General features: G+C 45.4%; 1 protein-coding gene across 2 annotated transcripts in view; it reads right to left on the reverse strand.

Moving 5' to 3' along the window:
* The window catches only part of nrde2 (NRDE-2, necessary for RNA interference, domain containing), a 72,299-nt gene extending 48,660 nt beyond the window's left edge, over positions 1 to 23,639 (reverse strand). For both annotated transcript variants that reach the window (XR_009644992.1, XM_060829461.1), the window contains exons 1-4: positions 23,554 to 23,639; positions 16,490 to 16,598; positions 6,016 to 6,204; positions 1,503 to 1,649 (exon numbers count right to left, since the gene is read on the reverse strand). Coding sequence is in view for 1 of the 2 variants with exons in the window: in XM_060829461.1 (XP_060685444.1) it covers positions 1,503 to 1,649; positions 6,016 to 6,204; positions 16,490 to 16,598; positions 23,554 to 23,626 (518 nt within the window). In the remaining variant the exon portion in view is untranslated. The remainder of the gene's footprint in view (positions 1 to 1,502; positions 1,650 to 6,015; positions 6,205 to 16,489; positions 16,599 to 23,553) is intronic.
* Between the last annotated feature and the right edge of the window lie 391 nt (positions 23,640 to 24,030).

Here is a 24,030-nt window from a genome sequence, read left to right on the forward strand (position 1 = left end):
GATCACGGGGCACAAGGGAGGGCACTCCATTAGTGCAGGCTGCATTCGAATGACTCACTGGGAAATGGATTGCCGTTAAATAACTGGGTGCTCTAAGTCACAGAATTTTCCCACCCCTCGAAGAACCTGTCACTGATGCGAGGAGCTGCATCCCTTGGCAGTCCATTCACTTAAACAAAGATACATTTGCTCTTGAGCTTTGGACGACAGTAATGAGGCAGCAGTTACTGCTCTCAGTTGCCCTGTGGCCTTGCTGGGCAGTGTCAGAGGTACACTGAAAATTCAATCACACGTTTTACACCCCCATCATGGGTTTCAAATGAAGTAAAACTGAACACAGCTGAATAAAGATAATTTCTGCAAATACACAGACTGGAATTATGTAACAGTAACAGGAACCTGGAAATGTAACAGAGTTAAGATTTAATTGGGGAACAGAGAGAAACAATGTCAAATTCAGCAAGTACTACTTGGAATTATATAGCGTCCTCAAAGTAGGAAACTTTCATGGGACCACTGGCAAACAAAGGGTCACCAAGACAGAATGGGGCCCAGAAGGCTTTTAAAAACCTGATCAGAGGCTCTGATTTGGAGATGCCGGTGTTGGACTGGGGTGTATAAAGTTTAAAAAAACATCACACAACACCATAGTTATAGGCCAACTGGTTAATTGGAAGCACTAGCATTCGGAGCGCTGCTCCTTCATCAGGTGAACAGAGGCTAGTGAGAGATAGCCTCAAAGAAACAGTCGGTGCATTGCCTAATAGGATGCTGAATAGGGAGTTCATAACAACCTTCAAAACACAAACTGATAAATACCACAGGAGAAAAAGGCTGTAAGAATATGGAAATAAAAAGCAGGGTAATAGGACTAACTGTACTGCAGTCAAAAAGAGCTTTCTGTGCTGTACCAGCCAGTGATTCAAAGTGGGGTGGCATGGTGGCTCAGTGGTTAGTGGTGACTGTCTGTGTGGAGTTTACACATTCTCCCCGTGTCTGTGTGGGTTTCCTCTGGGTGCTCTGGTTTCCTCCCACAATCCCAAGATGTGCAGATTAGGTGGGTTGGCCATGCTACATTGGCCTTAATGTCCAGGGATGTGCTGGCTAGGTGGATTAGGTATGGGAAATGCAGAGTTACAGGGATAGGGTGGGTGTGGCTGGGATGCTCTTTGGCGAGTCGGTGTGGATTCGATGGGCCAATTGGCCTGCCTCCACACTGTAGGGATTCTATAATTCTATAAAAGTCACGAAATCAAAAGGGAACCAGATAGATATTTTAACAGACAAATCAAGTGACAGGTACAAAAGAGAGGGTAATGTGGCCATTTTCAATCTCTCATTGATTGTCCACGTAGCTTGCAATGGCCTCCCCCAGCCTAAAGCAGACACTGAGCTACGGAAAGTTCTAATGTCAGACAGTATCACAACTGGTGTTGTTGCTCCAGCACCAGGAAGGAAAGCACCACTTCATCAGAATTCGCGACTCCTCTCATTACAAGTACCTTGCCAAATCTCCCCGATAGAGTGACTTGTACTCCCAGTTGGCAGGATCAGCTTTTCTGTCTATACAGAAGGTCTGTGCAGTTTGCAGATGGAGGTCATCCAGCCACATGAATTGACCCTGGGGAAGACCAGCACTGGCGTCAGACCTGCAAAATAACAACATGATCCTGGGTATTGAGCAGAATCTGTGAAATGGTCAAAGCACATAGGGGCAGGAGGCCAATTGGTCCTTCAAGCCTAAAAGCCAGTACTATCCCAGGACCACAGTGTTTCTGTCAATTGAAAGAGACTGGTGGTAGTTTAACCAGAGTGTCACCAGGCCTCAAGCGAGGAAAGAGATTGAGAAGAAGAGACTCTCGAGCTAACATCAGCCCTGTGAATGAAATGAACCCATGCTGTTGGTAGCACTGCTCCACAAACCAGCCATCCCAGCTAACTCAGCTAAGACTCTACTATTCAACGTGAGAACAGCTGACCAGCCAACTCAGTGCCCTGTTCCTGTTTTCTCGCTTGATCCCTTTAGTCCCAAGAGCTATATCTAACTCCTTGAAAACATTCAACGCTTTGGCCTCAACCACATACTGTAGCAGAGAATTCCACTGGCTCACCACTCTCTGGGTAAAGAAAAGAAAATTCTCCTCATCCCAGTCCGAAATGACCCAGTATCCATAGACTGCGACCCCTGGTTCTGGGTTCCCCAGTCATCAGGAACTTCTTTCTTGTGTCTGTCAGACATTTATAGGTTTGACATCACCCCTCATTCTTCTAAACTTGAGTGAATATATTCCTAACCGATCCAGTCTCTCTCCATACATGAGCCTGCCATCCCAGGAACCAGTCTTTGATGCACTCCCTCCTTATCTGAGGAATGATGTTCTGGTTATGGAGACCAAACCTGCACACAATATTCTAAATGTGGTCTCACCAAGGTCCTGTACTCAAACACTCTCGCTATGAAGGCCAACCATTTGCCTTCTTTACCTGCATACTTCCTTTCGATGACTGATGTAGAAAGATATCTAAGACTCATTGCACCTCAACCTTTCCCAATCTATTGCCATTCAGAATCTACCCTCCTGTTTTGCGAGGAAATTGATAACCTCTCATTTACCCACATTTTACTTCACGTCTGAACACTGCAATAAGCCCAGTGTTTCTGATACAGATTCTTCTTCAACTTTGAGATAGCATTGACAGCTAAAAGTAGCCAACCTTGAGACGGTATGAAGTGGTACTGATGAAAAGAGGGTCTGCCTGTGCCTGTTTTTACTTCAAGTGGAAATCTAATGTATCCAATGTAATTAAGTGATTTTAAATTTGTTAAACATCTGATGGATGTACCTAGAACTGTCTAACACCCAATTTCAATTGTTCTCGATGACATTACCACCATTCATTCCCAGAAAAACTCCAGGCAACCAGCAACATGGTGACTGGCCTGGGATCACTTAGCCACTTTCACCATTTAACATGTAGGCCCAGGACAGGGGAACAATTCAAACCTTTAGAAGCTATACCTGTCTGCACTCTATTACAGTAAAAAGTGAGGTCTGCAGATGCTGGAGATCAGAGCTGAAAATGTGTTGCTGGTTAAAGCACAGCAGGTTAGGCAGCATCCAAGGAACAGGAAATTCGACGTTTCGGGCCTAACCTGCTGTGCTTTAACCAGCAACACATTTTCAGCTGCACTCTATTACACTCTACTACACTCGAGGTACAGAGGGCTGACGTCTGTATCCAGGGCTACAGAAAACCCAGTCCTCCTGTGAGCCACCTCCTGCAAGACAAGTCAAAATGTGATTAGAATTCCATTACCTTCACTGACCGTGTGGAAGGCTTGACCAATATCAGATGTCTATCATCTGGGGAACACGGCAAAAAATAGCCATATCTGGACATGGCAGAGAGGAAAGCCAGCAACATGCTGACACATTCCTTCCAATTTGAAAGAGACAAAAAAAAAAGAGGCACAGGCCATTCAGCCTCCTGATCCTGTTCTGCTATTCAAAAAGTTCATTGTTAGATCCATAACTCGTTACCTCTTCAACCAACAAAGGTCTCTCCCTCACACTGTGCAAACAGTCTAGCTCGAATTTTAAAATATCTCCTTTGCTCTTGCTTTCTCTTACCAAATTAAAATTTACCTGTTGAATTTTTTCAATAGCTTACCCCACCTCAATGCTGAATGCCTTCAGCTCTGAGTAACGAACATCAGCAAGGATCTGTGGTATTGAAGGGGAGGAACAGCACTTTCACCAGTGTGAATAATGCTAGTGTTTAGAGAGTTAGATTAAGGACAGACTGCACAAACATAAGTCTTCTCACTTGACTTTAGATGGTCAAGAAAAAGAGGGGTTTTAGCAGGTGCAGAAAGAGCAAATCGACAGAGGCCCGACTAGAGTATAGAAAATGCAGGAGGGAGCTTAAGAAAGCAAAGAGGGAGCATGAAAATCCACTGGCGGGTAAGGAGAATCCTGAGATATTCTGGAAAGATATGAAGGGAAAGAAGATAACCAGGGGAGGAGTAGGGCCCATTAGGAACCGAGGGGCACTCTATGCAGGAGCAGGAGGATATGGGTAGGGTGTTAAACGAATACTTCACATCTGTTTTCACTTTGGAGAAAGAGGATGTTGGTACAGAATTCGGGAAGAGGGACTACGAGGTTCTTGAGCAGTTTTGGGGGAGAGCTTAAATGTGGACAGGTGTCCCCAGGTGTGGATGGGTTGTATCCTGGGTTGCTGTCAGAGACGAGGAAGGAAATTACAGGGGTTTTGACTCAATTTTTTAAATTCCTGTCTGACCACAGGGGAGATGCCAAAGGACTAGAAGGCAGCTAATGAGACTCCATTTTTTCAAGGAGGATGGTAGAGATAATCCAAGGAATTACAGACCAATGAGAAGGAAAACTATTGGAGAAAATTCTGAAGAGGCACGGCTTGATTGGGGATAGTCAGCATGGCTTTGTCAGAGACAATTCATGCCTAACAAACCTGAATGAATGTTTTTTTGAGGTGACCAGATGTGCTGACGAGGACAGGGCCATTGACGTAGATTATATGGAATTCAGCAAAGCCTTTGACAAAGTTCCAACTGGGAGACTGATAAAGAAGGTAAAAATACATGGGATCCAGGATAAAAACTGAAAGGACTGCGGATGTGGTAAATCAGAAACAAAAAAAAAACAGAAATTGCTGGAAGACCTCAACAGGTCTGGCAGCATCTGTGAAGAGAAATCAAAACTAACGTTCCGGGTCAGGTGACCCTTCCTATCTCCCTGCAACCCCCTCCATATCACCTTTCCTTCCCTTCCTTTCTCTTACTTTTCCAAGACAGGGGAGTGCTCAATGAATGGCAGGACACTAGGAAGCTCAGAGGAACAGAGGGATCTTGGGCTGTTTGTCCACAGATCCCTGAAGGTGGCTGGACAGGTTAATAAGGTAGTTAAGGCAGGATACTTGCCTTTATCAGTCATTGTTTAGATTAAAAGAGCATGGAAATTATGTTGGAGATGTATAAAACTTTAGTTAGGCCACAACTGGAGAACTGTGCGCAGTTCTGATCACCACATTTTATTGCAAGGATGTGATTGCACTGAAAGGTTTGCAGAGGAAGTTCACCAGGATGCTGCACGGGATGGAGCACTTCAGCTGTGAAGGGAGGCTGGATAAGCTCGGGTTGTTTTCTCTGGAGTAGAGAAGGTTGAGAGTGTTTGAGGTGGAAAAGATGATGGGGGTAGCATGGTCAGGCTGGATAGAAATTAGCTGTTCCCTTTAGATGAAAGGTCAATGACAAGGGGGCATTATTTCAAGTGACAGGCAAGAGGTTTTTGAGGTCAGTTGAGGAAGCATTTTCGCACAGAAGGTGGTGGGAATCTGGAATGCACTGCCTGGGAGGGTAGTTGAGATGGGAAACTCCACAGTCATTCTAAAGTACTTGGTTGTACACTTGAAATATCACAACATTCAAGACTATGGGCCTACTGCTGGCAAGTTGGGCTACTGCAGATTGAAAGCTGTTTTGTCAATACATATTCAATGGACCAAACAGCTTCCACTTTACTGCATGCTTCTATCATTCCAAAATGTTCCAATCACGCAAACAGAGTACTCACAGATTAGCTATTTTCCAGGCCTGGGAAAAGTCAGGTCAGGAGAAAACAGTCGCAAACTTGGAGCTGGATTATTCAAAAATAAAATCAGAAAGCAGATTTTCTACACAAAGTGGAAATCTGTAATGATTTTTGCCTCACCCAGAAGAGGCTGTGGCTCAAGTCTAAGTTTGATAGCTTTTTTTATATAAAATGAGGCAAGGGATAGGGTCTGAGAGAATGGAGGTATAGGTTTAACCAGGGTTCAAGTGAATGGCAGAACTGGCTCAAAAGGCTAAATGGCCTCATTCTATTACTAATGCTCATTAGTAAAGATAATCAGAAATCCAGCCATCCCAACCCCTTGGCTCAAGCTGTCTTGGTGCTGTGTACAGACTCAGCAAAGGAAAGCAATGCTAATTACCTCTCTGCAGGAGTCTCAGAGTCTTTATCTCGGAAGAGTTCAGGATCAGATTCGCTGCCGGTGTGAATCGCTCTGTCCTTCCTCTTATCCTTTCTGTGCTGCCGATGTTTCTTCCTTTTCTTCTTCTTTTTGGCCGGTGCATCTTGTTCGCCTTGATCCAAAACTCCCCCAGTTATCCCTGAATGATCACTGAAAGAGCAGGGCAAGACACATAAAAATGGCACCTAATCATTAGTTGCACTTATCTTAAGATAGACATTCACTCCGGACTTCTGCAGCCCCATTTCCCTCTCCCCAATCTCCCAACTCCCCCCTCTCGCTCAGTTTCCCTTCCTTTCTCCCACGTCCTGCCCAGATGAGAAGCTCAGTAAGCAAAGGGAACAGGATGCTGGCACAGGACAGGGTGTAGTTCAGCCCTCATCCCCAGCTGGCTGATCTGTAAGAAAAAGTACGCCATTGGCTGTCATGTGTTTTGGCAGGTTCGGTAAAGTGGTTCAGAAACATACTCTCTTTCTTTACTATTAAGCCATAAAGGCCTTTGTGGAAAAAAGATCCTTTTTATTCAGTGCTTTGTTCCTTTGCTGGTGAAACAGATTACAGAGTATACTTAAAAATGTATGCCTCAAAAAAAGCAAGTTATCCTTAAGAAAACAAAAACTCATTATTCGTAACTACAACTCAGACACTGCTGCTGAATGTACAGGGAAACTTCTTGTGAGCAGATATGTAGAAAATACAGAACACATGATACCAAATCATTACAGCAACTGCAACTTTTGACAATTACAGAGGATGAATTAAGGTCCATCCATCAACATGTTATTCAGAGAGGGTCCCGAGATGCAGCGCACACACACACACACGCACACACAGCTGAAGGTGATAGTGGGAAAGGCAGCTACGCTCTCTGGATATGTAGCTGTTAGATAACAACAAACCTGCACAGAAACAAAAATCACCAAATCCACTTAAAGGATCATAAAGTGCTTTACGTGACAAGTTGCCTTTGAGCTTCACTTGCAGCAAACTGGTTGCTTGGACAAAGTGGTTACTGTTCAGTCTGCTCAGAGTAAAAGATTCTCCAACCCTATTGGAGACCTGATAGCCCAGGCCAAAAGGCTCTTTCTGAATGTGTGTAAGTTTGTGGTGTCTCTATCAGGATCTCTGGATGTGGTTCCCAAATGTCTCCACCACCAGGGAGATCCCTCTCCCCACCCCACTCCCCCAAAAATAAAACTCATGTCTGGCTAAGAGGTGAATTTCTACAATTAGTTATTGACCATGGAACATCTGGGGACAGGATGGCATTGCTGCCATGTCTAATAATGTTGTAATTCAGATACCCAGACTATTGCGTTGGGGAGAAAGCGAGAACTGCAGATGCTGGAGATTAGAGTCGAGAGTGTGGTGCTGGAAAAGCACAGCAGGTCAGGCAGCATCTGAGCAGTAGGAGAATCGACGTTTCAGGAACCTGAAGGGCTTATGATTGAAACGTCAATTTTCCTTCTCCTCGGATGCTGCCTGACCTGCTGTGTTTTTCCAGCACCACACTCTCAACTATTGATTAGATTACTTACAGTGTGGAAACAGGCCCTTCAGCCCAACAAGTCCACACTGACCCGCAACCCATCCGTACCCCTACATTTACCCCTTACCTAACTCTATGGGCAATTTAGCATGGCCAATTCACCTGACCCGCACATCTTTGGACTGTGGGAGGAAACCGGAGCACCCGGAGGAAACCCGCAGACACGGGGAGAACGTGCAAACTCCACACAGTCAGTCGCCTGAGTCGGGAATTGAACCTGGGTCTCTGGCGCTGTGATGCAGCAGTGCTAACCACTGTGCTGCCCATTGCTCCATGGAGACAGGTTCAAATCCCACCCAATGCTGCTAGTGGTATCTAATTCAATAAATTAATCCAAAAAATCTGCAATTGGAAGCTAATCACAGTAATAGTGAATCACAGATCTGATTCACTAATGCCCTTTAGGGAGGGAAACCTATTGTCCTTGCCTGGTCATCCAGAACGTGACTTTCAGATTCACAGCAATGTGGTTGACCTTTAATTGGGAAACGGCCTAGTAAGCCACTGAAGGAAACAAATGTTGGACTTATCATCATTACCCACATCTCAAAGCATGAAAGTACTGAGCACCAGGGTGGTTAAAGGCTGTCTCCATAAACATACAGCAAGGAAAGCTCATCCCTTTCAGCTTACGTCAGTGCTTCTCCTCCACAGCAGCCTCCTCTCACTTTCAACACTTCGGACCATAAGTTACTCACATTTCTACTTCATCAGCTTCTCCTTGAATTCAGCTGTTATTCACTGCAACTACTCAAAGCAGTACCAAGTTCAGTATTCAAACCATGACTCCTGAAGATAAATAATCATTCGAGTAGCATGAGACAAACAAGGCAACTGCCTTCTTCTACAATGGCACTTCAAGATATTCTCCCATAACAGCTGAGATGGCATACAGATTAAAATGATTTCATCGCAAACTCAAAGTAGCACTGGGATTGAATCAAGGTTATTCGAACCCAGAGATTTCAGGTCATCCTCAGTGATAGCTACTCAACATTTCAACATGAATGGGTTTTGAGACCACATCCTGGGCTGACTGAATTCTTCTAAAGCCATGTTTTTCTGCAGTACCCTTGCGGCACTGTCCCAGACGACACAGTGATGAGCAGAGGAGGTGAAGACCATCCACATGTTGTGTTGTAGAATTGTCAGGAGGCAACCTTGCAGGGGTATACGCATTAGGTAATTAGGATGGAGACAGAGTGCAAACATGAAACAAAACCTGTAGACCCACCTAGGCAACAAGGACAGAGTGGACACTGGGACGGAACAAACCTTTAGCTTTGCGCCATCTTCAAGTCATGGTTGAAATCCTGTTCAGACAGATCTAGCTCAGAATTCGGGGCTGACATGGGCGGCACGGTGGAACAGTGGTTAGCACTGCTGCCTCACAGCGCTAGAGACTCGGGTTCAATTCCCAACTCAGGCGACTGACTGTGTGGAGTTTGCACATTCTCCCCATGTCTGCGTGGGTTTCCTCCGGGTGCTCCGGTTTCCTCCCACAGTCCAAAGATGTGCAGGTCAGGTGAATTGGCCATGCTAAATTGTCCCTAGTGTTAGGTGAAGGGGTACATGTAGGGGAATGGGTGGGTTGCTCTTAGGCGGGTCAGTGTGGACTCGTTGGGCCTGTTTCCACACTAAGTAATCTGAAATAACATTCGGTGGAGTTGTCATTTCCAGCGTGTATGTGTAGGTGACCTCCTGTCATAGAAGCTGGAGAACTCACACAGTCCTCTTACAGCACAGGAATGGCCACCTTATTGGCTGGCACAAAAATGGTTATGGTCCTGGAAGGGGCACTCACATCACAACCAACTGCTTTAATCATCCAGAGAATCGTTCACACTACGAGCAGCGGATGTACACGAATTCTTTACAATACTATAACAGCTGGGATGAGCTGCTAGGAAGTACAGTGAAAGCCAGGATTTTGGACTAATTAAAGCAGCTAAATGATAGATTTCCTGTTGTAGAAGACGACTAAATAGACCATCTGGTGTACTTAACATGCCTCATGTTCATTACACGGGATGGGCAGCACGGTGGCTCAGTAGTTAGCAGTGCTGCCTTGCAGCATCAAAGGCCCAGTTCAATTCCAGCCTTGGGCAACTGTGGAATTTGAGTAAAAAAAAGTGAGGTCTGCAGATGCTGGAGATCACAGCTGAAAATGTGTTGCTGGTTAAAGCACAGCAGGTCAGGCAGCATCCAAGGAATAGGAAATTCGACGTTTCGGGCCAGAGCCCTTCATCAGGAATGAGGAGAGGGTGCCAGGCAGGCTCAGATAAAAGGTAGGGGGGAGGGACTTGGGGGAGGGGCGATGGAGATGTGATAGGTGGAAGGAGGTCAAGGTGAGGGTGATAGGCCGGAGTGGGGTGGGGGCGGAGAGGTCAGGAAGAGGATTGCAGGTTAGGAGGGCGGTGCTGAGTCCAAGGGAGTCGACTGAGAAAAGGTGGGGGGAGGGGAAATGAGGAAACTGGAGAAATCCGAGTTCATCCCTTGTGGCTGGAGGGTTCCCAGGCGGAAGATGAGGCGCTCTTCCTCCAACCGTCGCGTTGTTATGTTCTGGCGATGGAGGAGTCCAAGGACCTGCATGTCTTCGGTGGAGTGGGAGGGAGAGTTAAAGAGTTGAGCCACGGGGTGGTTGGGTTGGTTGGTCCGGGCGTCCCTGAGGTGTTCCCTGAAGCGTTCTGCAAGTAGGCGGCCTGTTTCCCCAATATAGAGGAGGCCACATCGGGTGCAGCGGATGTAATAGATGATGTGTGTGGAGGTGCAGGTGAATTTGTGGCGGATATGGAAGGATCCCTTGGGGCCTTGGAGAGAAGTAAGTGAGGAGGTGTGGGCACAAGTTTTGCATTTCCAGCGGTTGCAGGGGAAGGTGCCGGGAGTGGAGGTTGGGTTGGTGGGGGGTGTGGACCTGACGAGGGAGTCACGAAGGGAGTGGTCTTTGCGGAACGCTGAAATGGGAGGGGAGGGAAATATATCCCTGGTGGTGGGGTCCGTTTGGAGGTGGCGTAAATGATGGTGGATGATACGCTGTATACGGAGGTTGGTGGGGTGGTAGGTGAGAACCAGTGGGGTTCTGTCTTGGTGGCGGTTGGAGGGGCGGGGCTCAAGGGCGGAGGAGCGGGAAGTGGAGGAGATGCGGTGGAGGGCATCGTCGATCACGTCTGGGGGGAATCTGCGGTCCTTGAAGAAGGAGGCCATCTGGGCTGTACGGTATTGGAACTGGTCCTCCTGGGAGCAGATGCGGCGGAGACGAAGGAATTGGGAATATGGGATGGAGTTTTTACAGGGGGCAGGGTGGGAGGAGGTGTAGTCCAGGTAGCTGTGGGAATCAGTCGGTTTATAGTAGATGTCTGTGTTGAGTCGGTCGCCCGAGATAGAAATGGAAAGGTCTAGGAAGGGGAGGGAGGAGTCTGAGACAGTCCAGGTGAATTTGAGGTCGGGATGGAAGGTGTTGGTAAAGTTGATGAACTGTTCGACCTCCTCGTGGGAGCACGAGGCAGCGCCGATACAGTCATCGATGTAGCAGAGGAAAAGGTCGGGGGTGGTGCCAGTGTAGTTGCGGAAGATGGACTGTTCCACATATCCTACGAACTGTGGAATTTGCACATTCTCCCTGTGACTGCATAGGTTTCCTCCGGGTGCTCTGGTTTCCTCCCACAGTCCCAAGATGAGCAGGTTAGGGTAGATTGGCCATGCTAAACTGCCCATTGCAACTAGAGATGTGGAGGCTAGGTGGGTTAGCCATGAGGAATGCAGGGTTACAGAAACAAGGTAGCTCTAAATGGGAATCTCTTTGGAGGGTCAGTGAGTTCTAGATGGGCTGAATGGCCTGCTTCCACACTGCAGGAATTCTATGATTCATAATGTTCTCCCACGTTGTGTTGTGGTGCTAAGAGGATCCTAAGTGACTGTCGCACCCATCAATCCCACTGAATCCTGATCCAAGGGAGCCCCTCCCTTATCTCATGTAGGAGCACCCACATTAAGCACTCTTTCTGAAACCTCATGAAGTGATGGGACACATTTGGGACTGCAGCAACAATCCTGGGTCATTCCATAACAGTGAAAAGCCCAGGCTATTCCTCACAGAATGAGAGGAGAGGAAGAGAGCACAACACTCCCTTAGCAACTGGCCCACAATCAGCAGGATATACCACTCTAACTGGTGTCAGTGACAAACACAAGAGAGAAAGGGAATAGTACAGGAGCTGGACTTATACTATCTGCCCTGCAACAGTTCAAGAAAGCAGCTCACACTATTATTTCAAGGGCAAAAAATAGCAGAATGCCAGTGATAACCACATCTCGTGGACAATTTTTTTAAAAAAACTCTATGTATAGAGATATGGGTGGGTAGAGGGATTCGCTCCTGGTAGGACTACTTCTCAAATAAAACTTTGATTCACACACAGAACAGAAGATAAGCAAACACCAGAGAACTGCCAAAAAAAAGGTCAAAAAGTGTACAGCAATCTTGCTTCCCTGCTATTATTTATCTGGCAGTAACTTTGAAAAAAGTTAAGGAGGCGTGAAGGATGCATCAAGGAGCACTGTGGTGCACTCGATCCTGCTCCCCAGTCAAGCGAGAAACCTTTCTGTCTCTCCTCCTTGTCACAGAGCCAAGAGCGCATTATCCTGCTAAATGAAACATCAGTCCCAATTCCTTCTTTGACAGGATCAGATGGAAGATCACTGGAATCGGGAATCCCCATGGGAATGTGGGCATTTAAGGGATTAAACTCTATTTGCACGCATGCCAAAATGAGATTGATTTGAAGAACAGATTGCACTTAAGCAGACACTGTGTGGAGAGAGGAGCTGGATGAAGGAACTCAGCGGCATTCAATATGCTAACAGTGCAGTGAGCAACAAGGCAGAAACTCCTCACATTCGGCAGCTTGGGAAGAAAACCAAAAACCTTTCCTTGCTCGTAGCATGGAGACAAATTTGACTGAAGAACCTTTCAGACTGGAGGCCTGTGACCAGTCGTGTGCCACAAGGATCGGTGCCGGGTCCACTGCTTTTTGTCATGTATATAAACGATTTGAATGTGAACATAGGAGGTAGGGTTAGTAAGACCTTTTGACCTTATCCAACAGGTATGAGGTGCTTGCTCCCTGTGTGGGTGAGGAAAAGGGCTGCGGGGAGGATGAGCCAACAGTTCATGGCACCAGGTTGTAGAAGGCCATTGAAGAGACGGGAGCAAAAAGACAGATGGTAGTTATAGGGGATTTGAGAATGAGGGGGACAGATAGTAGCCTATGCAAGCTGGATCAGGGGTCCTGCATGGGGTGTTGCCTGCCCAGTGCAGAACATCTCTGACTGGCTTGAAAGGATACTAGAGCTGGAGGGGGAGGATCCAGTTGTTGTGGTCCATACTGGGATGAACAACATAGGCAAAGAATAGGAAGGAGGACCTGGTTGGGGATTATCGAGCACTTGGAACGACATTAAGGAACAGGTCCTCGAGGGTCATAATCTCTGGATTACTGCCTGAGCCACATGCAAACTGACGTAGGTCAAGAAAATTAGGGAACACGGCTAAGGGAATAGTGTGGGAAAGAGGGATTCCATTTCATGGGACATTGGCAACAGTTTTGGAACTGGGGCGGGGGACAAGCTGTACCGATGGGAGGTGTGGAGATAGCTCAGAAGATATTAGAGATGTTGTGAATCATGATCGCAGCAGTCAGAACAAGGTTGATGAGTTAACGGCACAAAGCATCACGAACAAATATGGTTTGGGAGCCATCATGGAGACATGGTTGCAGAATGGTCATGACTGGGAATTAAATATCCAGGGGGTACCAGACTGTTCGGAAGGACAGACAGGAATGCAAGGGAGGTGGTGTAGCGCTGATATTCAAGAACGACATCAGGGCGGTGCTGAGAGATGAAACAGATTCTACGGAGCACGAGGCCAAAACCACTTGGGTGGAAATGAGAAACTCCAAAAAGAAAACATCATTGATAGTTGTAGTCTAAGGGCCACCAAATAATCTCACATCGGGGCGGGCAATAAACAGGGAAATAACTAACGCCTGCAAAAACGGTACAGCTATTATCCTGGGGAATTTAATCTACAGGCCGATTGGTCGAACCAGTTCAGTCAGGGTAGCCTTGAGGAGGAGTTCGTTGAGTTGGGACAGATAGTAGTCTATCCGCAATAGTTTTCTTGAACAGTATGGAACCGACGAGGGAGCAAGCTATGTAGATCTGGTCATGTGTAATGAGACAGGAATAATTAATTACCTCATTGTTAGGGATCCTCTTGGAAGGAGTGATCGCAGTATGGTTGAACTTAAAATACAGCTGGATAATGTGAAGATAAAATCCATGACCAGAGTCCTATGCTTGATTAAGGGGGACTACGATAGAATGAGGGAGGACCAGGCCAAAGTAGATTGGAAACAGAAACTTGATGGTGCATCAGTTGACGAGCAGTGGAGGACCTTCAAAGAAATTTTTCAAAGTGCTCAGCAAAAGTACATTCCAGTGAGAAGGAAGGACTGCCATGGGTGTCTCAGGAAATAAGGCAGGCTATCAAAGTGACAGAGAAGGCAGACAAAGTGATCAAAAACAGCAGGAATCTCAAAGATTAGGAAAACTTTAAAGGTCAACAGAAAGCCACAAAAAGAGTTATAAAGAAAAGTTTAAAAGCAGGGAGGTTGTGTTGCAGCTGTACAGGGTGCTGGTGAGGCCACACCTGGAGTACTGTGTGCAGGTTTGGTCTCCTTACTTGAGAAAGGATGTACTGGCACTACAGAGGAGGTTCACTAGGTTGATTCCGGAGTTGAGGGGGTTGGCTTACAAGGACAGATTGAGTAGACTGGGATTATATTCATTGGAATTCAGGGGGGAACCTTATAGAAACATTAAAAATTATTAAGGGAATTGATAAAATAGAAATAGGTAAAGATGTTTTCACTGCTAGGTGAAACTAGGACAAGAGGGCATGGCCTCAAGATTGGAGGAAGCCAGTTTCGAACTGAACAGAGAAGGAACCTCTCACCCAGAGGGTCGTTAATCTATGGAATTCCCTGCCCCGTGAAGGAGTTGACGCTACTTCAGTAATCGCCTTTAAAGCTAAGACATACTTTTCTGAAAAGTAAAGGAAATAATGGATATGGTGAAAATGCGGGTAAGTGAAGCTGAGTGCATGAAAAGATCAGCCATGATCTTATTGAATGGCGGAGCGGGCTCGATGGGCCAGACGGCCTACTCCTGCCCCAGTTCTTACATTCTATGACACCAAAACTGGAGGTGTAGTGGACAACAAAGAAGGTTACCTCAGAATACAATGGGATCTTGATCAGATGGGCCAATGGGCTGAGGAGTGGCAGATGGAGTTTAGTTTAGGCAAATGTGAGGTACTGCATTTTGGAAAGGCAAATTAGAGCAGAACTTATGCACTTAATGGTAAGGTCCTGGGGAATGTTGCTGAACAAAGAGATCATGGAGTGTCAGTTCATAGTTCGTTGAAATTGGAATCGCAGGTAGATAGGATAGTGAAGGTGGCGTTTGGTATGCTTTCCTTTATTGGTCAGAGTATTGAGTACAGAAGTTGGGAGGTCATGTTGCAGCTGTACAGGACATAGGTTAGGCTACTGTTGGAATATTGTATGCAATTCTGGTCTCCGTCCTATTGGAAGGATGTTGCGAAACTTGAAAGGGTTCAGAAACAATTTACAAGGATGTTGCTAGGATTGGAATATTTGAGCTATACGGAGAGGCTGAACAGGCTGGGGATGTTTTCCCTGGAGCGCTGGAAGCTGAGGGGTGACCGTACAGTGATTTATAAAATCATGAGGGGCATGGATAGGATAAGTTGATACGGTCTTGTCTCAGGGTCGGTAAGAGCAAAACAAGAGGGCATAGATTTAAGGAGAGAGAGAAATTATTGGAAAGGACCCAACTTTTTCACACAGGGTGGTACATTAATAGAGTGAGCTGCCAGAGGAAGTGGTACAATTGCAACATTTAAAAGGTATCCGGATGGGTATATGAATAGGAAGGGTTTAGAAGGATATGGGCTGGGTGCTGGCAAATGGGACTAGATTAAGTTAGGATATCTGGTCGGCATGGAGAGTTGGACTGATGGGTCGGTTTCCATGCTGTACATCTCTATGACTCTAATTCTTCAAAGAGAAGAGAGAAATGTATGGCGGGAATTAAGACAAAGTCCTTGCCGTGGTCCTAATTTCTAGGAAACATGCAGGTGGGCCAGCGCTGGAGAAATAAAGAAATCTCAGAAGGTAGTTGTTCTCCTAGTCACCTGTCATCAGAGGTGCTGAGGCCAACTATAGAATATGAGCAGAGATTAAACCTGACAGCTTTTACTACCTGTAGCCCTGCACTAAACTGAACAATTTCTTTAAAGTACCTTCCTTTCTAATCCAAGGGAATGCTCAGGCACTTTTAGCGGAGCCTTTAAGACACCGTCAAGAAAAGCAGACGGATAGTAACCACTTCATTTGAACCTGGTGCAACAGATAAAAATCATTTCAGAACAAGACTGCTCTGGTACAATATATTCACACTGTATTAAACATACCACAGTTCAAATAACTTTTAAAATGATATCCCGAAGGCCATGTTGCTCAGCACTGAGATTGGCATATCCCCGTACTGCAGTAAACACGCAATCAATAAATCAAAGTTTTGCAGCAGATGGAGGATTAGAGTTAGAGATATAAAGAAGGAGTTATAGAACAAAATGTAATAAAGATAAAGATTTCAACAGCTATTAAGGACGGATGGACAGAAAGAGAGAGAGAGGCAGATAGACTTTGAAATTGAAAGGTAAAGTTCAAATCAATGTACAAAGAGGGAGAGGGAGGGAAGAAGCAATGTCGAGGGTGAACGGGTGGGGCTCTGTACCTTGCCTGGGGTGACCCCTGGGTTGTGTCTGCTGCATCGCCCACGATACGATGGTGCAGTTGCAGGGCATCTTCAGTGCGGAAGCTTTGATTACTGAGCCAATCCAATCCTGCAGGCAGCAGAAATCAATATTATTTGGCAGTCCTGCTTTTTAAAGTATGGACTCATCAGATAAACTGACAGTGAATCACAGTAAATGCCATGAAAGTCATTCATAATAGTCAAGGACAACTTACTCTAAGTCAATGAAAACTTCACTGCTCAGTGCCCTGCATTGCTGCACTGCTGACTGGGCCGAAGCCTTGCAGCAAAAAGGAGGAAAATCTCAGAAAATAAAGAACAAATGGTTCTGGATCAACATCTGTGCCTTTACGTTACTTTGTCATGAGAGGCTCCATCTGGACAGATATGGCTTAGAGAATAAATAGGAGTAAATGAAAACGTTCTGTAGCAAGTTTCTGCCTTGATGCTAACTGCTTCAGCTTCCTTTATCTCCCCTTTTTAATAGCAAGTGTCAATTTCTTTTTGTATTCATTCACAGGATGTGGATATTGCTAACCAGTTATTGCCCATACCTAACTGCCCAGGGGGCAGGTAAGAGTCAACCACATTGCTGTGGGTCTGGAGTCACACGTAGGCCAGACCAGGTCAGGATAGCAGCTTCCTCCCCTCAAGGATGGGCTTTTCCTGACAATCGACGATGGATTTGTGGTCATCATTAGACTCTTAATTCCAGATTTGTTGTTTTATTGAAATTAAATTCCACCACAGCAGGATTCACATCCAGCTCTCCAGAAGGTTACCTGGGTCTCTAGATTAACAGTCTAGCAATAATATCACGAGGTCATCGCCTCCTCAAAAGAGTTCTCTTCTTGCTAACGTGAAGGAAAGTGCATGCTGGGAATTTCAAGACAATAAGCTCATAGTGCCAGGTGAGGTATGGGATGCTAAAATACTAATTAAACACCCTGTCCACTGTTCCGTTATTCACACCCTTTCCTGACCCAGCAAGACCTGGTGCCACCTCAAAAATTGCCAGTAAACACCAAGCTGGGGTTACTTAATCCTCAGGGAACCAGCTCAGACCGATCAAATTTATTACACCCCAGGACCCAGAGGAAGTTTACATTCTCCGCATGGTGTCAAGGTTCGCACAGATGCTCGAACCAGGCTCGTGGGCCAGGGGACAGAGAGAGAAATGGCTAGCTCAGGATACAGGTGAAAACAGGCCTCACTTTTTATGTGCAGAAAGAGCCAATGTCACAGTGATGCATGCTGGCACTGGCTACTCAGAGTCAGCCAGTGGAAGTAAAAAACTTTTGATACTTTTTCAAGAATTGATTGGATAAAAGCCCTGCATCAAAATTTGAGCTTACATTAATTATCTTCAGTTGGCACAACGTCCTCTCTCATCTCGTTTCAAACTATTCAGTTTCTCGGATTGCCCTTTCCCTCCCTTCTGCTCCATTTCACCACCATTTACAACATCCCCTGTTCCACACCAACCAACCATCCCAGTTCCTGTTGTTCCACATCACAATGGATTTTAAAACCTATTTAAAAAAAAGTTCCGATCAGGACTGTCGGGATTTCTTCAAAAACAAACCACAGGTGTAATGGCAAGTAATCAACAACAAAAAACACTGTTCATCAGCAAAAATCCAGACTACACAACAGTGGTCAACACCAAACTCCTGGACTGCAGAGACCTGGACTGTGTGTGTTAGTGACTCGTGACTAAAGAAATTCAACCAGAAATGTCTCTGTCACATCTTGACTCAATGGGAGGCACATCAAAGAAACGCTAGTGTCCTTGAAGCCAACTCCACACACATTCAGCCAAAACCAATGAGGAGAAGCTGGACATGTATCCAGATGGCCTGAATCCATCTCAGAGTCATAGAATCATACAGCATGGAAACAAACCCTTCAGTCCAACTCATCCATGGCGACCAGTATCCTAAATAAATTTAATCCCATTGCCTGCATTGAGCCGATATCCCTCTAAAACTTTCCTATCCATGTACCTGGCCAAATGTCGTTTAAATGTTGAAACTGTACCTGCATCTACCACTACTTCTGTCAGCTCATTCCACATATGAACCACCCTGCGTGTGAAAACATAGTCCCTCAGGTCCCTTTTACAACTTTCTCCTCTCACCTTAAAAATATGCCGTCTAGTTTTGAGTTCCCTCACCCTGGAGAAAAGACCTTTCTTATGCCCCTCACGATTTCATAAACCTTTGTAATCCCCCAACCTCCTTCACTCCAGTGAAAAAAGTTTCCAGCTTACTGAGCCCATTTTTATATCTCAAACCCTCCCTTCACTGGCAAGATCCTGGTAAATCTTTTCTGAGCCCTCTCCAGTTTGATAATGTCCTTCCAACAGCAGAGTGACCAGAACTGCACACAGCACTCCGGAAGTGGGCCTTATCAACATCATGTACAACCTCCACATTACATCCCAACTCTTAACCTCACAGGTCTCAGCAATTAAGGCAAGCGTGCTCATGCCTTCTTTACACGAAGTCCTGTTTACCAAACTCCCACATGGCCAAAATTCCTTTAAGAACAAAGGAAATGCAACAAAGACCCCCTGAAGCCTGGCTGCATTGACAATAATGACTTGGAGGAACTCACTGTCTTTCGTATCAAATAAAGACTTGTCCTTAAAGCAGTACCGTGCTTTGAGTCACAACATTTTTCTGAGGAGGCAATGAAAGAAGAGAATCCTGCACTCTCAATCCCACTACTGTCATACAACAGGATGACTGAATGGCTCGCTCAGCCATTCAACACGATCACAGCTGATCCAACATTCCACATGGCCACTTTCCTGCCCTTTCCCTGCAACCCTGGATTCTCCAACCTATCAATAATCTATTTATCTTTCTCAGCCTTAAATATTCTCAAGGACAGCTCTCTATGGCAAGGAATTCCAAAGAGACTCTGCCCTCAGAGAAGAAATTATGACCAATACAATCATGATTGATCATCCAACTTAATACTCTGTACCTGCTGTCACTCCATATCCTTTGATCCTTTTAGCCTTAAAAACTAATTTAGGATATCTGGTCGGCATGGAGGAGTTGGACCGAAGGGTGTGTTTCCGTGCTGCACATCTCTATGACTCTATAACTAGATGCATCTCCTTCTTGAAAACATGGAATGTTTTGTCCTTAACCACTTCCTGTGGTAATGAATTCCACAGGCTCACCACTCTCTGGATGAAGAAATTTCACCTCATCTCATTCCTAAAATGGTCTCCCCCATATCCTTTGACTGTGACCCCTGGTTCTGGATTCCCCATTGCATCTACCTGTCTAGTCCTATCAGAACCTTCTGAACATCTCATCTCCCAATTCAGAGTTGGCCTGTTACGTCTCATAGAACATAAAACAGTACAGCACAGGTATGGGCCCTTCAGCCCTCGATCTCATACCGAAGATGACACCAAATTAAACAAATCCCTTATGCCTGTCCTTGGTCCAGAGCCCTCCATTCCTTGTACAGTATACTCATGTGCTTCTCTAAAAGTCTCTTTAACACCCCTATTGTATCTGTCTGCACTATACCACCTTGGCAGCATAGCACCACGCTCCTATCACACTCTGTTTAAAAAAAGTGACCTGCTCATATTACCTTTCAACTTTCCCCCTCTCACCTTAAGTGTATTCCCCCTAGTTTTAGGCATTTCAACTCTGGGAAAAGGATTCTGACCGTCAACGCTATCTATGCCTCTCGTAATTTTATTCACTTCTATCAAGTCTCCCCTCAGCTTCTGCCACTCCACAGAAAACAGTCTGAGGTTTTCAAGCCTCTCCTTATAGTTCATACCCTCTACTCCAGGAAGCATCCTCATAAATCTCTTCTGCACCCTCTACAAAGCCCACATCCTTCCTATCACGTGGCAACCAGAATTGAATGCAGTACTCTTAAGCCTAACCGAAATCTGATAAAGCTGCAACATGACATCCTGACTCTTGTAGTTAATTCCCTGACCAATAAAGGCAAGCATGCCATAAGCCCTCTTCACTACCCTATTTGTGTGGCCACTTTCAATGAGCTATGGACTTGAACGTCAAGCTTCCCCAGTACACTAATGCTATTCAGGGTCCTGCCATTTACTTTTCCTTCATATTTGATCTCTCCCAAAGCACAGAACCTCACATTTACCTGAATTAAACTCCATCTGTCATTTGACCACCCTTATCTTCAACTGATCTATATGCCATGTATACTTTGACAACCTTCTACATTATCTACAACTCCACTGATCTTTGTGTTGTCTGCAAACTTACTAACCCCACCCATCTATACTTTCACCCAAGTCATTTAGATATATCACATGCATCAGAGGTTCCAGTATGGTTCCCTGCAGGACACCACTAGTCATGGCCCTCCAGCCTGAAAAACACCCTTCCACCACTACACCTTGTCTTCTACGGGCAAGCCAATTCTGAATCCACGTGAGCAAGTCTTGGTGGATCCCATGCATCTTCATCTTCTTGATGAGCCGACCATGAGGGACCTTGTTGAAAGCCTTACTAAAGTCCACGCAGACAACATCCACTGCTGTACTCTTACCAATCACCTTCATCACCTCCTCAAAAAATTCAATCAAGTTAGTCAGACATGACCTGCCCTACACAAAGCCATGCTGACTATCCCTAATTAGGTCATGCTTTTCCAAATATGCATAAATCCTATCCCTAGGAATTCTCTCCAAAGATTTCCCAACCACCAACGTAAAACTCACCAGTCTATAGTTTCCTAGATTATCTCTATTTCCCTTCTCGAACAGAGGAACAACATCAGCTACTCACTAGTCCTGTAGGACTTCTCCAGTGGCTACAAAGATCGTGGTCAGGGCCCCAGCAATCTCCTCTCTTGCTTCTCTCATTAACTTGGGATGGATACCAACGAGCCCCAGAGTTAATCACCTAAATGCTCTACAAGAGACCCAACACCACGTCTTTCTTGATCTCAGTATGCCCTAGCATTTTCCTCCATACCTTTCTCCTGGGTGAATACTGAGACAAAGTACTCATTTAGGATTTCACCCACATCCTCTGCCTTCAAGCACAAGATCCCTCCTTTATCCTCGAGTCGTCCTACCTTCTCCCAAGTTCTCCTCTTATTGTTAATATATGTATAGGGTGTCTTGGGATTCTCTTTAACCCTACTTGCTAAGGTCATTTCATAGCCCCCTCTTGCTCTCCTAATTCCCGACTTGAGTTCTTTCCTGCTTCCTTTATATTCCTCATAGGCTCTGTCCGATTTGAGCTTCCTAAACATTACGTATGCTTCTTTTTACCTTTTGCTTAAATTCATAACCTCCCTCTTTATCCAAGGGTCCCTTACCTTGTCATCCTTGTCCTTCCTTCTTCCTAGAACATGCCGGTCCTGAACTCTCATTGGGAAGCCTTTAAACAATTCCCACATGTCAAATGTGGACTTGCCTGATAATAGTGCCTCCCACTTAACACTCCCTAGCTCCTGCTTAGTTCTGATGTAATTTGCCCTCCCCCAATTTTGTACCTTACCACAAGATTCTGACTTATCCTTATTCATAGCTACCTTAAACCTACAGCAGAAGCCTGTGACACTGTGCAGATGTTATCCCCAAACTGAGGGACATATGGTTTCATTAGGAAGTGACAACAAATCAAACCAAGTCCAACACACCACTCCTGACATTCTAAACAACTCTGCTGTAAACATAGCCATAACAATGCACAAAACAAAAAGACTGTAGTTACTATGGACTCATGAGGAGAGAATAGAACATTAATGCTGTACATGTAGGCTATTCATCAGTTCTTTCCACAGGTGCTGACTAATCTTCAAATATTGCGAACATTGTCTGTCTTGCATCATACAACTTTTACAGATGAAGGCGGCTTTTCAGTCAATCTTTAGTTGTCCATCGTGAACTGGTATTCAGATTTAAGCAATGACATAAGTACATTGAAAGCTGTTTAGAGATTTACTAGACCAAGGAAATGTTGATTAGGCTAGGCTTGTGTCTGACACTGTTTAGAAGAATAAGATTGAATTATACAAGATCCTGAGGGGACTTGAAGGGAGGATGTGGACAGAATGCTTCTTTTGTGGAAGAATCTACAACTTAGGGTCACTTTTAAAATCAGAGAGAGATTTTTCTCATTGGAATTCTCTCCTTCAAAATGCGATGAAAGCAGACACCTTAATATTGTTAAGGCAGAGGTAGATAGATTCTTGTTAGGAAAGGGGGTTAAAGGTTATCAGGGATCAATGGTACTGTGAAGCTCTAGATCAGTCACACCAAATGGCAGAACAGGCTTGAGTGGCCTACTCCCAGTCAAAATCTGTACAAATAACAAAACAACCATTTTGCACGCACAATCTCCTGCAATGCAATAATAGTCAGGTGAACGTGTTGTGTGACATTGACAGAAGAATATATATTTTATGGTTGCCATGAAGGTTGGTTAGCTCAGTTTGCAGCGCTAACGACTCTGATTTAATTCTCACACTGGCTGAAAATACTACGAAGGACTCTCCTCTTCAACCTCTCCCTTCATCTGAGGCATGGAGACCCTCAGGTTAAATCACCACCAGTCGTCTCTCTCTCTCTCTCTCTAATGACAGCAATCCCCTGGTCTGGTAGGTCTATGGTGACTTTACCAAACTTTACGTTCATTAATCAGATCACAGACAGAGGAGAAACAGCGTTGCCTTTTCATCTGTAAAACATCTCCCCCTGAAAGATGGCACAGCTGGCAGTGCAGCACGTCCTCTGTACTGCACCAGAGTGGAACACCCACCTGGATGGTGCTCAGCACTCACTGATGGGACTTGGAAACAGAACCTTCTGGCTCATTCTCCCCCTCCCCGAGCCAAAGGTGCTCAGCTAACCCGCTGTCACTGCATGATCCAGGATCAGGGGAGGTTAATGTCACTGAATTTCAGCTGCTCAGAGCTTCCCTATGGGAAAAGGCCTTCGAGTAAAGATAAGTGGCCGAGCAAACACAAAGTCAGCATTTTCGATTGTCTCTCTCATTTTCTTCCCCAATATTTACCGTCAGAGGCACTCCCACAGCGGGATTCCCTCACACCGAACGCCGGGAACAAGGAGCCCGACAGCGGCTCCATTCTCCACAGGCCGCGAACTTTACAAACACGGTCGCTGCGTCGCCCAAAGATGACGTTCCGCGCGGCTCACGGGTTGCATCATGGGAATTGTAGTCCTCGTCGTGTGGATCCATTGAGATGTATCACAGGTCGGGGATGTCAGGACCAAGGCAAAAGTGAGGGCTCCAGATGCTGGAAACCAGAGTCTAGATTAAAGTGGTGCTGGAAAAGCACAAAGCAGGTGGTATTGTTCGTGTCCAGTTCATACACTTCTTGAGTAAAATGTTGCTAATATATTATAATAACATATTTAAAGTAATTGATGACAATTAATATAATTTTACACTTTCCATTCTATATGTGAACAAAGAACACTACCACACAGGAACAGAGTTAAAAATCACACACCACTTTATAGTCCGACA

Source organism: Hemiscyllium ocellatum, chromosome 8 (genome assembly GCF_020745735.1).
Source record: "Hemiscyllium ocellatum isolate sHemOce1 chromosome 8, sHemOce1.pat.X.cur, whole genome shotgun sequence".
Classification (NCBI taxonomy): Eukaryota; Metazoa; Chordata; class Chondrichthyes; order Orectolobiformes; family Hemiscylliidae; genus Hemiscyllium; species Hemiscyllium ocellatum.